At 35.6% G+C, this 16,640-nt stretch overlaps 1 protein-coding gene and 1 pseudogene across 1 annotated transcript in view; both read left to right on the forward strand.

Annotated features, from left to right (window-relative positions):
• Positions 1 to 16,640, forward strand: part of LOC149784868 (glucose-6-phosphate exchanger SLC37A4-like) — an 80,121-nt gene that overhangs the window by 23,827 nt on the left and 39,654 nt on the right. Inside the window, exons 2-3 of the mRNA XM_089978443.1 lie at positions 3,307 to 3,444; positions 7,626 to 7,720. Coding sequence (XP_089834569.1) covers positions 3,307 to 3,444; positions 7,626 to 7,720 — 233 coding nt within the window. The remainder of the gene's footprint in view (positions 1 to 3,306; positions 3,445 to 7,625; positions 7,721 to 16,640) is intronic.
• Positions 11,682 to 15,950, forward strand: LOC149784869 (uncharacterized; annotated as a pseudogene).

Raw genomic sequence — 16,640 nt, forward strand, 5'->3', positions numbered from 1 at the left:
GAGGTTGACCTGTCTTGAGTGCAATAGACGCAACGGCGCTAGTTAAGACCACGCGGGGGTAATTGAGTATCGTCAGGTATCACTTGTAGTTGCTCGCGTGTAAATCCGCGCTGTGGGGCAGTTGAATCCAGTCTATAGATCGGTGGTCTACCAGTTGATCGTGTTATCGTTGATATGTTATGTGTGGTAACACTCCAAATAGGATCAGTAGCCCTTTTTTTACCGCCTTCATGCTCTCCTGGTTCATACAGATATCTCACGGTGACATCGCCGAGAATCGGCTTGGAAACGCTATCTATTTTTGATCTTCCGGGTATATACTCGTATTTAATCGCGTCGCTGGGCTTCATGTTGATTGCTCGGGTAATCTCGTTATTTAACGCTGCAATTACGCCTGGCAACCTTTTGACCCATTCACGAGATCGTTTTTCTTGGATGAATTCCTTCGCGTATTGATATCCAAATAACCGTTCAGCAAGAGTCCGATTGAATCGTTCAACAATTGCCTGATCACGATGTAGCGCAGTATGACCTCGTCGTACCGCGACGCTATGATGTTTCAGCGTTGATAAAACAGCGCCGCGAAATTCACTACCAGGATCAACTTGTAATAGATTTGGCCAGCGCAGAGGACCTCTTCGATAAATTCTTTCAAACGCAGCGGCTACTTCAGTTGCTGACTTTGTTTTTAACGGCTCCGCTTGTTTGTATCGACTCGCAACATCAACTACGGTTAGCGCGTATTTGTAACCGTTGTCATGCGGCAAAAATAGTATATCAGCCTGATGAACTTCATTAGGTACGCTGACATCAAAGCGCGAGAAGTTGATTTGTTTAGGCGGTGGTAGATAGATTTGCCATATAGCCTGTTTGGATAACCAATTAGCCGCAACGGCCTTTGTTACCTTTGCAGCGCTTGCAAGCTTACCAATTGCGGCCTTCCCCTTCCAGGATCCTCTCGGAGAATAATAGATGGATTCCATGTTGTTATTAATTACCAGCGCCCATCATTAATTTACCTTTCATAGCCGATTTTACCAACCATGAGGCCAATTTTTCTTTGACGGATTTATCAGGAATAGCATTTAACGCGTGAATTAATTTTACATCCGCAATATGACGCTGTTGCAGATCGCTACTTTTGTAAGCAACATCATGAGCATGACACGCCTTATCGATAGCGTTTATTGGATACTCACCGGGTTTGGGCTGATTTTGATCATCGAGTCTGATATCTAATCGTGTTCCGGGGCCACAGTAGCTATATCCTGGGAGGTGTTTTTCTCCTGGATACTTTGCCCATGGGGTTCCGGGGAGTTTTGATAACTTGGCTGCAATATCACCTCCTCGCTTTTTTTTAAAACATCTCCGGGTCTAATAGAAATAAATCTAAATTTCTTTATACCGCATTGTACACACTTACCAGTAAGTGCCGATCTGTTATTTCTTGTTGTAGCGGTTGTCATATCATTTGTGCCAGTACGTACTCTACACTTTACACAATATAGATCCATAATTTATGTATAGAGATATGAATATAATCGATTTTTCGGCGACTAAAACAAGAGAACCAGTTAAGCATGTTGCAGCATTACCAAACTCGATCCGGATGATTATCATCGGACCATCTGGATCCGGCAAGACGCAATTGTTACTCAATTTAATAATGAGATGGATGAAGTGGGATAAGTTGTATTTGGTTGCTCCTAGCGTGGATGATCAACGATGCTACGAGGTGTTAAAAGATTTTAACGAGAATGCATCAGCGATCGCTAAAAAAAATGTTATTGAGTTTATTACGGATATCAATGATGCACCAGGTATCAATGATATTGATGGCGACGTTAACAATCTAGTCGTGTACGATGATGTTATGTCAGACAATCAAAAAAACCCAGCTAGGATATTTTCCAGAGGCAGGCATAAAAACACTGACGTGATATATGTCACTCAACGATACACTCAGATTCCAAAAGTAATCAGAGATAACTGTAATATTCTTGCTGTATTCAACGGCGTTGATACACACACGCTACGAAATATTTGGCAGACATGGTGCGGCAGTGACATGGACTTCAATGTTTTTCGAAACTTTTTTAGTCATGCTCAGTCGACCCCACATGGATTCATAACGATAAATTTACATGATCCTCGGACACGATATCGTATCGGACTTGACCAAATATTCGGTTAGTTGTAAATAATTTTTACTGTAAATAACCACTTAGCAGCAGAGGGGGCGATGACATCGACGCGGTCGTCGATGTGTTTACCGGACGCTGACGACGCTGGGGATCGACGCGCAGAAGGTGTTAATTAAACCAAATGATGATTGGACGATCCCCCGACGACGACGTCGTTTTTTTTTACCAGGCGCTGATGACACTAGATCGTTGAGTTGCAGAAAGTATTAATTAAGCCAAATGACGATTGGACAAAATGTCGGATTCGCCCCCTCTGCTGCTGCTTTGGTCAACTTCTCTGGTTAGCTCTACAGCTGGTAACACGCTGATTCTGATCAGCTGAAAATAAATTTAACACCGTGTACTATGCATGACACGGGCACTTATGATAAATTATAATGATGTCATATATGGTAAGCTATACAGATTACATTATAGGCACAATGATTACAAAGCAATAAAAAGGTTCAGAAGTGAACCTGCCTGTGTCCGATAAGAATCCCATGGTATGAAATGTTTCTTAATAAAATGCATTTTTATTGCTAATATAAATCTCTTGCTAAGTCACAAACAGGAATAGAAAATATTTGCATTATACTATCTAAGCCGAAGCTACATAGAAAATATAAAAAAATAAATGTAGTAGTACAATAGTTATAACTTCGTGCACAAGAAATTAATGAATAACTCACATACCTCTACAGCTGAAGATGTGCAAGTAAGTAACTAGACCACTCACTGAGAAGACGTTCCGTAATGTGAAGATTTAGTCTTACGGTGAGGCATTTATACAGACAGTGCAGACATACATGTATGTGTGCTGGAAATATTCAGTTTTTCCCATTGAAAGCACTTTGCATATGCAGCATATGATGAACTGAACTCACTGTTTTGAAATATTGTACAGTATGCATAAATCACCCTTGGGTATCGTTGTACACAAAAAAATGAAACTTGAGTACATGTATTTAATAATAAAGGGATTTATACAATTCCGTGACAATGACTTTATTAATATAAGTGTACATACTAATGAAAGTTTTACTTTTTTCAGGGCTCGGTGATGATGGTGGTGATTACTACTGTTAAGTTTACATATTAATGAAAGTTTGAAATTTTTCAGGGCTAATTACTAGCAGCCAGATGTTGGCCTACACTTTGAGTAAATTTGTATGTGGTATCCTGGTTGACTCAGTTAGACCCAAATACCTGCTGTCCATTGGACTTTTCTCATCTGGACTGACTGCCTTAGCTTTTCCAGGTAAATCTTTACAGGTAATTAGATAATATTATTAAGCAGAGTAAGAATCATAAAAACCAACCCAATTTCTTTTACTAAATTCTGAAAAGTTAAAAATTAAGCATTTTTGTACAAATTTTTTTTTAGTCTTAGCAGTGCTTTCCATATTAGAGTTTAAAAAAAGTAGGATCTGTCCAAATATATTGTAATGGGATAATGAAATACATGTGTATTGCACTGAATCCAAACTATAGCAGATCTGTATCATCTACAGTACATACATTGTGGATTATGGATTATCCAAGGATTTGCCCACTATGTCCGGTGGAAATCCGTCACAGATTTTATTTTGGCTGTAGAGGGGATAAATAGCACCCTCACTGATTTTATTGCATTCACTGTGAGAGTCAGTGCTCAAAACCCAAATCTGGGTCACCATGCTGTTCAACCTTAAAAATTTGAAATTTCCTATGTAACTGGTTTTTTAGCATTTGATGGGTCACAGGGCTTATACCACAAACCAAATCTGGATTGCCACCCAAAAATGTTAAAAACCACTGCTCTAAACAAACAGATAGGAGAAACCACTAGTCATAATCTGGACTATGTTTCAGTTTCATATTTTTGCACAAACCATGCAGTTGCAACATTTCTAATGGTGTTTAGTAGTGGCCTAGCTGTGCATATGGACAGACGAATGTGTGTAACATCGACAAAATAGTTTTAAAATTCCAGAATATCTTCCCATTGTCACATTGTTGAGCATACATTGTACTTTGTTGAGCATACATTGTACTTTCCTGTTGTTCAACTACATGTATACTAATCATATATGCATGCAGAAATTAGATTCTGCTCAGAGTCATGCGGTACCACTGAAATTCTTTCTCAGTAAATTAAATTTCATAAAGCATTTGTTGCTCTGGTTTTTAATTTTTCATAGTTTTCCTTTAATTGTTACTTTAAATTCCATACTAGTTGCATGACCCACTTTGAACAAATCACTGAAAGCAGTGATACAAATAAAACTCAAGAGGAGACAAATGAATACATTACTATTTAAACCATACATGTTTGATCATGTATTAAAAAATTCTTTTCAGAATTTATTCAGTAAGAATAATGTAACATCTTCCAATTAAAAAAATAGGATATGTGAGCTATGCTAGAATATGTCATTGTGTAGCTTTATCTATAAACTTAGAAAATAACATTGTTTCTAACAGAGTATGACAATTTTTTTAAGGCATGGAATTGTGTACACTGTATTGACTGCTGCACTCAATCAATGGCCATTCATTTTGTGAAAAACTAATTTCAGTGAAAAAACAAAGTTATGTTGAAGTCAGCCACTATGCCTATTACTGTAGCTTCATGCCTTGAGTCAACATTAGTCAGTTGGGTCACTCAGTATTAGCAAATGTTGTGTTTCTCACTAAAATACATACTTTACAAATTAATAACATTAATTTGTGAAAACAAAATTTATACTGAGAAATGCGTTGACATTAAGTTCTCATCTTTTTGTGTAAAGCTGGTTTCTTGCAGTATGTAAAACAAACCGTGTTATGTCACTAGGTCTTAACATATGTAACAAAAAAGTGAAGTCAGCAAATTAAGTAAAATCAACAATCTATTTCCCTACAGTACATAATGAAAATTCAAGACACTTGCCATATTGTAAATTAAATCCCAAAATAATCCTAAATGTCCTATCACAAGTCAAAAAATATAGAATGTTCCAAATGGATCTCAGTAGTCTTGAATGTCATGATGTACCACAATGATGCAATCTTGAATGTCTTTGAATGAGTTCACAATAATTACAAAATAATGTGTTTATCCAAAGACAATGAGGACCTAATAATTCCAATGAATAATTTAGGGGCCCCGAGTGGCTGAATGGTATAAAGCGCTCTCCATTATGGATCAGTGCCATCTCACCACTGTCTGCATGGGTTCGAGTCTTGGATTCAGCCAATGTGGGTATGTGAGAAAGCTTGCCAGTAGCTTCTCCTGGGTCAGTGGTTCTTTCTTGGGTTTTCCAGGGTTCTTCCTCCATCATTAATACTGGCCGCCATGTATAGCCTATTGTTTGCTGAAAAATGACATTAAACCCTACAACAACAACAACAACAACCACTGAATAATTAAAAAAATAATTCCTATGAAATTATATCTGAACACAACTCTGATAGCAAAGGTATTCCACAGACTGATTTAAAAATAAACAAGAATGAATTATTTATCAGATGATTCAGATCCCTCTTTATACACTTTCACTTGACCTGTAATGTAATATAACATGAAGAACTGCAGGTGATAAACATTGTCTAACTGTAAAGTAATGGATTTGTGGTTATTCTTTTCTTTGATTTTGCTATTGACTTTACATTTTAGAAAAATTGCAATGTGGTCACTCAAACCAATCTTAGAAACCATTGCTTTTTTCTGTTGGTGTAAATATGGTCTGTAAGTGTTTTACAGGTGCATGTTACTCTAATGGGTTTATTTACTAATTGCTCCATACCTAAAGAAACAATAAAATCATCAGTTGTTTTTATTTGATCATTGAGAAGGTTTTGATCATATCGCTTAGAATGTAAAATTTGTTTTCTTCATTTCAAATGTTATCTCTCTTCATCCATTATCACAAGTTATTATTGCTACTCCTAAACTACTTGGATGATTGGTTACAACCCTTTATACACACAGTGATTCCAAAATGGAGCTGCATAGTTATCTAGTATGGTCATCTTGAAAATATTGCTATTACTACGTCTCCTGAATGGATTCTTATATCAACGTTGGTTTTTAATAAAAGACTCATGCTCTGTGTGTGGTCTTAAATGAAAATGATGCCAGTCTTACATCAATGTGACTGCTATAATTACCATTTTGAAAATGTTGTTATCACTACTCCACTTGAGTGGCTGGTCATATTGTCATGGGGTTTTCACCAAAATGCTTCTAATGATGTCTTGTTGATCATTAATGACTATGGTGCTGATCTGACGTCTGGTATAGCCATAACACTGAGCAGTTTGAAAATCTTGCTATAATTTAAGAATATCAATCAATGTTTTAGCATTCTGCAGTTAAAAAAAAAATAATCTTGAGTTCTGGAGAGAAAAAAATTCAGGCAGTAGAGGATCAGTCCCTTCAAGCTGAGATATAAGCAATGTTTTTGCTGGTGGCTATAGTTGCATACAGCAAGATGCAAGTAACACTTGCTGGAGGCTATTATTTTGGACACCAAGATAGAAGTAACACTTATGACCATTGTTGCAGACAGTGAGATACCAGTAACAGTTTTGCTGGGGGCTATTAGTTTGGACAGCAAGATAGAAGTAACACTTATGACCATTGTTGCAGACAGTGAGATACCAGTAACAGTTTTGCTGGGGGCTATTAGTTTGGACAGCAAGATAGAAGTAACACTTATGACCATTGTTGCAGACAGTGAGATACCAGTAACAGTTTTGCTGGGGGCTATTAGTTTGGACAGCAAGATAGAAGTAACACTTATGACCATTGTTGCAGACAGTGAGATACCAGTAACAGTTTTGCTGGGGGCTATTAGTTTGGACAGCAAGATAGAAGTAACACTTATGACCATTGTTGCAGACAGTGAGATACCAGTAACAGTTTTGCTGGGGGCTATTAGTTTGGACAGCAAGATAGAAGTAACACTTATGACCATTGTTGCAGACAGTGAGATACCAGTAACAGTTTTGCTGGGGGCTATTAGTTTGGACAGCAAGATAGAAGTAACACTTATGACCATCATTGCAGACAGTACGATAACACTTAACAGTCTTGCCAGTGGCTATATATATAGTTGCAGACAGCAAGGTACAAAAGTAACACTTTTACTGGTGGTGATAGTTGCAGACCACAAAATGCAAGTAACACTTGCTGGTGGCTATTAGATGCAGATGGCAAAATAAAAGTAATCCTTGTGCTAGTGGCTACTTTTGCAGGTGGCTGAGATGCAATTAATACTTTTTCTAGTGGCTGTAGTTGCAGATAGTGACATACAAGTAACATTTGTGGCAGCAGTGATTTCAGCATCAAGATTTGACGCTAAAGTGTTACAATTTTGAAAATTCCTTTATAAACTATAGTGGATTTCACAAAGAAGATGTAGTGTTCCATGGAAACCATTTTTAGTTATTAGATTGCACTTTGTTTTCTTTCAGTTGGTAATTCTGCCTTGATGTTTACATTTATATGGCTTCTCAATGGACTGGCTAGTGGACCTGGTTGGCCAGCATGTGCACTTCTTCTGAAAGAGGTGAGTTAAAACATGCACCATATTATCCACCAACTGCAATACATTACAGTATAATCGTTAATATGAACGTATTTATATGCTCATAAGAGACAGAGAAACTGTGTATATAAACATTTTATCAGGTTATTTTAGCAATTTATTTTCCCACCCACCTTTCTACAAATCAATAGAAGTCTTCATCTTCAGGTTCATCAGTACAAAGTGAAAACTTGTAAAAATGATAATATTAATGGGTTTTCAAGTGAGACCCAGATATTTAAAAATCATAGAAAAATGGACTATGACAACTATTTTGCTGCAAAATTAATTACTTTGAGAATTGCCAATCAGGTATCCATTCAGAGTCAGCCCTAGAGCCAACAGTAACAATTGTGACCTTGAACTTAATCTCACTTCAACAGACACAAAGTTTTTATGCACAAAACCTACCGTAGACATACTTTCATGATGCCTTTGCTATTAATAATGGAGATAGTATAGGATGTCTTTGCTGTATTTCTATTAATAAAAACTTTCCCAATGGACAGTCATTCAAAACTGTATAGGAATACATTCATGATGCCTTTGCTATTAATAGTGGAGATAGTATAGGATGTCTTTGCTGTATTTCTATTAATAAAAACTTTCCCAATGGACAGTCATTCAAAACTGTGTAGGAATACATTCATGATGCCTTTGCTATTAATAGTGGAGATAGTATAGGATGTCTTTGCTGTATTTCTTTTAATAAAAACTTTCCCAATGGACAGTCATTCAAAACTGTGTAGGAATACCATAATATTGGAGAAAATTATTGTGTACATCGAATTCTTTCTTTGGCAGTGAAACCATTCTTAGCACGCACATCAGTATATAGGAAAGCTGGACATAAAGAGCAGTAATTAATAACCCCTTTTTCTATTTCCTTTAGTACATAATTAACCTCTGTATAAAGGCCATGTGTCCATAAAGGACAACATTTCATTTTCTCTTGGGCATCCTTGATAGACTTTTGTTACTGAACTTCAAATAGCTGCATAATTTCAGCTGCAGTCAACTACCATTAATTTTAACTTCTGTGGCTATAACTACAGGTCTATACCGATCTGATGAGCCAATGTTTTGAAGCTTGGGCAAGTCTAAGTTTTTCCAAACAGGGGACTTGAGTTGTTTAACAGTATGTAAACAGAAATTAAAAAAATGATTTTCATAGAACCATGTACTAAATAAATATAATAAATTACATATTTAAATAATGGTCTCTCATCAATGCAACATTTGCACAATTCTGAAGTAGCCTGCTAAACATGAATTCACTCCTGTTACATTTAAAAAATGGTTTTCATAGAACTATGTACCAAATAAGTGTAATATCACACGTATGGGAATAACTCTGTATCTTTGTGTCTTGTCAGTGCGACATTTGAAGTAGCCTGGATTGGCTTTTTTTTACATTACAGAACAAGAAATGAATGATAAATAAAAGACAGTAATTAAAGTGGCATACTTGTTGGTTGTAAGTTATGCCAATTTTGCAATATACATCCAGTAAAATTGTGGCTACTGCCATCTAAACAAGAGTCTTGTGTTTTCATGGCAAATGATGTAATCACTATAGCTTGGTCCTGACAGATTTTGAAATGAAAAGAGTTACATCAACAACATGCCAAATCAGTACAGTGGCCCCTCTCTTGGATGACCCCCCCACTAGTTGCCACCCCCATTTTATGTCTAGAATCTCTTGACACAAATGGGTTTGTGTTTAAAAGTACCATTCTAAGAACCACTCCGGTGGCCTAGTGGTTAGAGCATCCGACTCGGATGCAGGAGATCGTGGGTTCGATCCCCAGCAGAGTCATACCAAAGACTTACAAAAATGGTACTAACAGCTGCCTTGTTTGGTGCTCAGCATTAAGAGGTTAGTATTAGGACTGGTCGGCCTGGTGTCAGGATAATGTGACTGGGTGGGACATCATGCTACATGCCTACTGCATGATGCCCGAGTGCTTGACATCATTATAAACTGTCACACTGCAGACATCGTAGCGATATGACTGAAAAATTGATAAAGCTACGTTCAAAATCCAAGACACACACACACACACCATTCTAGGATGGCCACCCGTATAATGTGGTTAGCCACAGGGATATTAGTACAAAAAATGTCAAATTTTTCCCTTACAATCGGACACATAAAGGTGTTTGTAGATGGAAATCGCATGAATATTTGTTGATTTCTAAATTCAACATCTTGGCATTTGTTCCAACATGCTGGCAAAGTACTTAACTTTAATCCATATGAGCGGTGAGTGATCTGATTATCCAATCTGCTGTTTGTTTCTTAGATGTGCGGTTTTATCAGACACTTATAATTACTGGCTATTATTACCATTAATAATTATGATGCGCAAACAGCTGATTGTATTGTTCAGCTCGAGTCAGCATGTCTGCATATTCACAGTAGTTTTGATGTCTGTATATTGACAATAGTTTTGATGTCTGCTTATTTATAACAATTTGAGTCGATAAAGTTTTATATCCAGTTATATATTAAATAGGTAATGCAAATAAAACTCAAGAGGAGACAAATGAATACATTACTGTTTAAACCATACATGTTTGATCATGTATTAAAAAATTCTTTTCAGAATTTATTCAGTAAGAATAATGTAACATCTTCCAATTAAAAAAATAGGATATGTGAGCTATGCTAGAATATGTCATTGTGTAGCTTTATCTATAAACTTAGAAAATAACATGGTTTCTAACAGAGTATGACAATTTTTTTAAGGCATGGAATTGTGTACACTGTATACCTTCCTCTCAGTACTTGAATTTCTGAGTAGTTTAAGAAGTGAGTCCTGTGTTATAAAACGTCATATTTTTTCCCCCGACTTTACAGCAATCAGCAGCTGGTAGTTAACAAGCAGTTCTGTATTGTCAACTTTTGAATTCCATACTTTTTTCTTACATACATTGCTATTTAATTGTCAAAACATGATCTTCTTTCGATCCTATTTCTTTTAATTTATGGAAAAGCTTTTCTTTGCAGAATCACATCCTCATCATTTCTGTGACTGATTCTTGCTTGCATATCATTTATGATGTACTATTAAGGGATAGATTTCATTCAATCATAATGCGGCTACGTTGTTTTTCGTACATGTTGCTCTTCCATTTTGTTTGTGCTTATTTTCTCTGCCTCTGTTAAGTATTAGAAGTAAATTGTCTATTTATTCATTACTGCTTTCTTTTTTATGTGTTAATTAATATTAATTACAGGATTAAAATTTCATTGATATATTTTGGCATATTAATTATATCAATAGCAAGATTTGTAAACAAGTGTACCATTCTGGGAAAAGGTCAAAGTTTAAGTTCAGCAACCCATATTGTCTACCATGCCCTGGGCATCAAACAATATGTAAACAAGGATAATGTGACCAGAGTGACATCACTGAAAACCATTGTGTGTATTCAGTCATGCAGGATGAGACCTGGCTTCTGGTGTGAGATGTAAGGGCCTTATATTTGTATTGGGTGTAAAATGGGAAGTAGATCTTGTGAAATTGTCAGTTAATTCATTCTTTTTTTTCTTAATTTCCAGAAAATAAAACATTGAGAGACTTTAATATTTTTTAAGATGAAATACTTCCTAGTAACAAAACTATCACTATAAATGACCATCAGATGGTGTGTTGATGTGAAACAGAAATAATAAATTCCAGCAAGATTAGGGAACCCATAAGAACAGGTGAAACATATATACCTGTCTGAATGTGCATAAGCTGTGCTAATTTTGGCATCTGATACACATTCAGAGAACCTCTTTTTCTGGAGGATTCCATGCAGTGTTGAAATTAATTTAAAATTTTGACAGTATGTTAACGTATAGTCAGTGTAGACCTATAATCAGTCCCTCTTTATATTACTGTTCCTGAGAGCCATAAAAGTGACCCATTTAAAAGTGAGGGAACTTTATAACAAGGGATGATACAACAAGACTGTGTCCTGGTAGTGCTTTAAAAAACACAAGTATAGTGTTGTGTGATCTTATTATAATGCATAGATCCGAAATGACTAGTTAAGCTCTGCCCCCTTAGAGACTGTTACTGCGAACCCCAAGCTTCCCACTAAAATGGCTGAATCATCACAGAATACAGGCACCATGTCAGATTCTCTCTCACGTATTCCCGATAATATTTCACTTAAATACCTGCCTGATCAAGAGAAACTTTCCAGTAAAGTGTTGCAGAAGGGTTTGAACTACTTTACGCAAGGATATATACACGAGATCAAAGTTTTGGAGTTTGAAAATAAGATTCATGTAGAAGCGAGATGCTGGGCATCTATGAAGAAGAACCAGTCTCTGCACCGTCTGCACATCGAAATTACGGAGGAAAAGTGTGAAGATGCATACTGTTCATGTGAAGTGGGGTAAGATTTAATGTTTTGTATTTTTTATGAACTATTTTTAATGTTTGAACTGTTTAATACCCTGAAGTAATGGCAACTGTTATAGTATAAGTCATACAGGTCATGGTGGCATTCGGTACCAACTATTTAAGTAATGTGTGTTATTTTTTTTACAATTTGATTGCACATACATTAAAATGGCGAGCATTCACTTTATCTGGATCCTCATTCATCCATATTCCTTTAGAATGTCATTATATACACACTGTTTGAGAAGTACATTCAGCAAATACAAATGTTAAATTACGTAAATGGATATATTTGGATAAGGTCAACCTAAAGGTGTTAGCGTGCTGTAATCTCACAATGAAAGCTGCAGCTGTTGAAAATAAAAATTGTAGTGTCATGTTAGCTGTTGATTTCACAGAGGGCCTTTTCTCTTGACCCAATTTAGTACCTGGCCACCTTTGTAAATGTTCACAGTGATCAATAATTTTAGTCTGGGGTCATCCATATATGATGTCACGTAATTTGGGCGGATGTTTTGTACCCTGGCCCCGTGATAAAAACTCAACCCCCTTGTTAGATGTCACAAAGCTTTGACACTCCCAACCAATAAAAATTGTCAGAATTAAAATTGGTTTGAAATCCCTTTACATTAGAAAAACAACACAACACTGCATTCTAAATTATTTATCTGGTAGATGGCGCTGGTGTTGGTTTTGTGACATCACATTTTTTAAATACCCCAACCTCCATCATCATACTTGTTCGATTCCCCTCGGTGTACGACGTCATTTATGGATGTACTCTGGAAACTTTTCGATGACATTTAAGGTGCAAAGCCTTCATTGAATAGATTTTGCATAAACTATATTACTGTTCATTTTTAGAAAAATAAATATTTAGTTTTGTAACTTTGACACGTGTTGCTTGGAAACCTAATAAATAATATATAAACACTTCCTCTGGCATTTCACTGAGTGGTGTAAGCAGAATGTTTCAGATATATGCACCAATAGCATTTATTTTACTAATTAATGTGTATGATATCTGAAAAATATATATGTTTTGTTGCAGGGTCAGTGGGCATTGCTCCCATGTAGTAGGGCTAATTAAGGTCCTACAGGGTTTCAAACTACCCGGTACATAACTTCACCACTGTTCCTGACCAGTTGAGCCGCACAAGCATACCTCAGCAATGGCATGTGCCAAGGGGATGGAAAATAAAACCAGTGCCACTTAACCATGTTGTGGTTGCTAGACCAACAGAGAGTAGGAAAAGGAAGCCAGTGGTTTGCCAGACAGATATAAACAAAAAGGATGAATTTAAAATACAAATAATTTACCAACAGAAATACTTGTTTAAAATCTGGATGTAGATGGGACAGAGTTAACTATTTATTACTTCCAGATTAAAATAAACACAACAAACAATATAGCTTTAATAATTTGTTTTTATTCATCATGCTGATACAACATACTTGAATAGATATGTAATAGAAAAATATTCAGGTAAATCTACAATACAATGTCATCAATTGAACAAGTAATAAGGTGTGCATTGAAAATATGTGTAAAAATTATAGATGCCTAAAATAGGCACTGACATGAAGTAAACACAGAAACATCATTGTTTAACACGATTATTTCATATTACATTTCTTTTACATTTACAGTACTGAAAGTGGATGAAAAGGACATGTCTCATCTCTCTAGTCTGAAGGGAACACCCCCATAGTGCAGAATTGCACCAAACATTACTAAAGTATCAACATCTCTAGGAGACATGCAGATTGGATCAATATTATTGTAACAGGTACTATCCAATCATAGTCTATTCAGTGTTCATCCTTAACAATTACATCTTGAAATAGTGTTGGAAGACAGCACACTGTCCATATTTTGTTTGGCTTTTTGAAACAAAAATGTAAGACACAGTGTGATCAAAGTTTGTACATTTTAACTTTACATATGAGATGTTCGGTATGTACCCTATGTTTGGCAGTTTTGTTAGTCATAAGTGCCTCAGAAGCTGTCATTTGCCTACTTGCCGATGCGAATGGTGGAATGTTTATTTTCAAACCAAGTTCATTTATTTCTTTTGCAATGTTAAAACCTTTGTCTACCATTATGGCATCTCCTTCTTTAATATAACCAATTGATTTTAGTGTTTTAAGCATATCATGAAAACCAGATTGTTCTGTGATAGACTTATCTGAAATTGATCCTGTAAATAATTCTGAAACAATTATTACACAACCATTAGGATCGCAACCTATCAAACCCTTTAGAGTTGTTGCAGATTTATAATCACTAAATAACTGGCTCTGTAGGCAAAGTGCACTTGGAATTTGAGTTTTAACTTCAGTTCCATCTATAATAATAATGGTAGTGGGAAAATCTTTCCTATATTCAGATGGCATGTTTTTTATTATAGTATCTCTATGTGGCCAAATTGAAAGCTGGCCAAGTTTTAAATACAAAAGATCAAGCCATGTGTTAAACACAACACTAGCTGACTGTGCTGAGAGTCCAAACCGTGTGGCCAAATCTTTTAAACCAAAACCCTGCCTAAGCCTACATATTGTTAAAACAGTCCAACTTCCTGGCTAAGGCTTTTTGTGTCCCTTCGTCCTGGTCCATATTTGACTGGACACTCTGTAGGGGCTAGAAAGGCCAATAAAACTAAAAATCTTATGTATGTGATTCCTGTATAGTATTTAAACAAATTTTTCAGTGTGTTTTCTTTATACTTCACAATTGCTACACAATGTTTGTTTCTTGGCAGTTATTTTCTTCAGATGTTGAATTTCTTTATCTTTTGATGACACTTAAGTTGAAGCTCTTGTATCTCTCTTGAACTATTTGACAATTTGAGCCTTAGATCCTGATCCTCAGCTGCAATTGCTAACATATCCATTGCTGATATCCCTGAAAAAATAAGAAAAGTATTTCTTTTCTTCATTTCAGACAAAGTACCTGAGACAAACTACACAGATAACTCAGGACTGTGGTGATACATCTGTGACATGGGCTTCTCCAGTCTGTTTACCAAATGAGTTCACACCACTCAATGAGAACACAAAGTGCATAAATCCATGTGATACTGAAGTACAGACAAGAAATCAGGCCTTATCGGATCACTGGTTTCATGAGAGAAAAAACAGACTTACAGCATCTAATTTTGGAAAAGTAATATCAAGGAAATATAAACCCAGTGAAAAGTTTATTAACAGTTTATTTTCAAAAAATGATGTGAAAGCCAAAGCTCTTGAATATGGTAAAAGACACGAGAAAACTGCTGAAGAAAAGTATCTTGAATTGTATCCTTCTAGGCATTTCCATGAGTGTGGCTTTGTGGTTAATAATGACTTTTCATTTTTGGGTGCCTCGCCTGATGGGAAACTATGTGACAATGGAGTATGTAGAATTGTGGAAATTAAATGCCCCTTCTCTGCTAGAAAAATGACTATTTAAAAGGCATGCAATGATATACCTGATGTCTATTTACAGAAGGATGAGCATGTATCATTAAAGAAAACACATAGTTACTATGCACAGATTCAAGGCCAACTTACGGCTACAGGTTGTGAATTTTGTGAATTCATTGTGTACATGCAGGAGGATATGTATGTGGAAAGAATTAAACCAGACATTCCATTTATGACTTCAGTGTTGAAAAGTTAGCTGAATTTTACAGAGATTATGCAATTCCACATCTGCAATCCTAAGAATAAATGATTAAAATACTTACATGGGTGTTCAGTCTGTGTAGACACCCCTGACTCACAATTCATATCTGGACTGTTCAGTCTGTAAGAAATAAATACTTATGCACAATGATGTTAGTCAACATTTAGTTTTCATGTTTATATATATATATATATATATATATATATATATATAGATTGTGAACTATAAGTAATATAATTGAAACACTTTTCAAAGAGTATCAGTTCATTAACTTGCTAGATTTGCATATTTACTTTCAGATTAATGTCTGAATTTATTCTGAAATTAAAATTGTTAAATTTCATATGTAAAAGATAAATAAAGCTGGACATATTCTGTGAGTTACTTGTCCCTTACGTAGTCATGTTTTCTTCCAAATGCAGGCATTTGCATTTATGTTAACTGGTTTCATTTTGTTGTGAAGAAGATCTGTTCACTGGAAGTTTTCTTGCTGGCATAGTACGTGAACCATCAGCTTGAATGCAGTCTGGGTAATTCTCAGTTGGTTTATTTCCTCCAACAAACTGCTGAAAAATATGTATATTTACAAAACAATGCATTATATGACAATCAAAAAAGCAAAGTAAATCTGACATTTTTTATTAATATCAGCAAAGAAACATTTTTTATCTATATTTTAATTTAGATGTATGGACAATGTAGTTTGAAATAAAGAATCCTTATTCTTATTCATGACCTAGTCATAACATAAATATATGTTCCATTATAAATGCACTGACAATAACCCAAGGTATTAACCTGTTGTTAATTCCTTCAGTACAAGATACAA

This window comes from Sinohyriopsis cumingii, chromosome 13, assembly GCF_028554795.1.
Source record: "Sinohyriopsis cumingii isolate HCF-2022 chromosome 13, ASM2855479v2, whole genome shotgun sequence".
NCBI lineage: Eukaryota > Metazoa > Mollusca > Bivalvia > Unionida > Unionidae > Sinohyriopsis > Sinohyriopsis cumingii.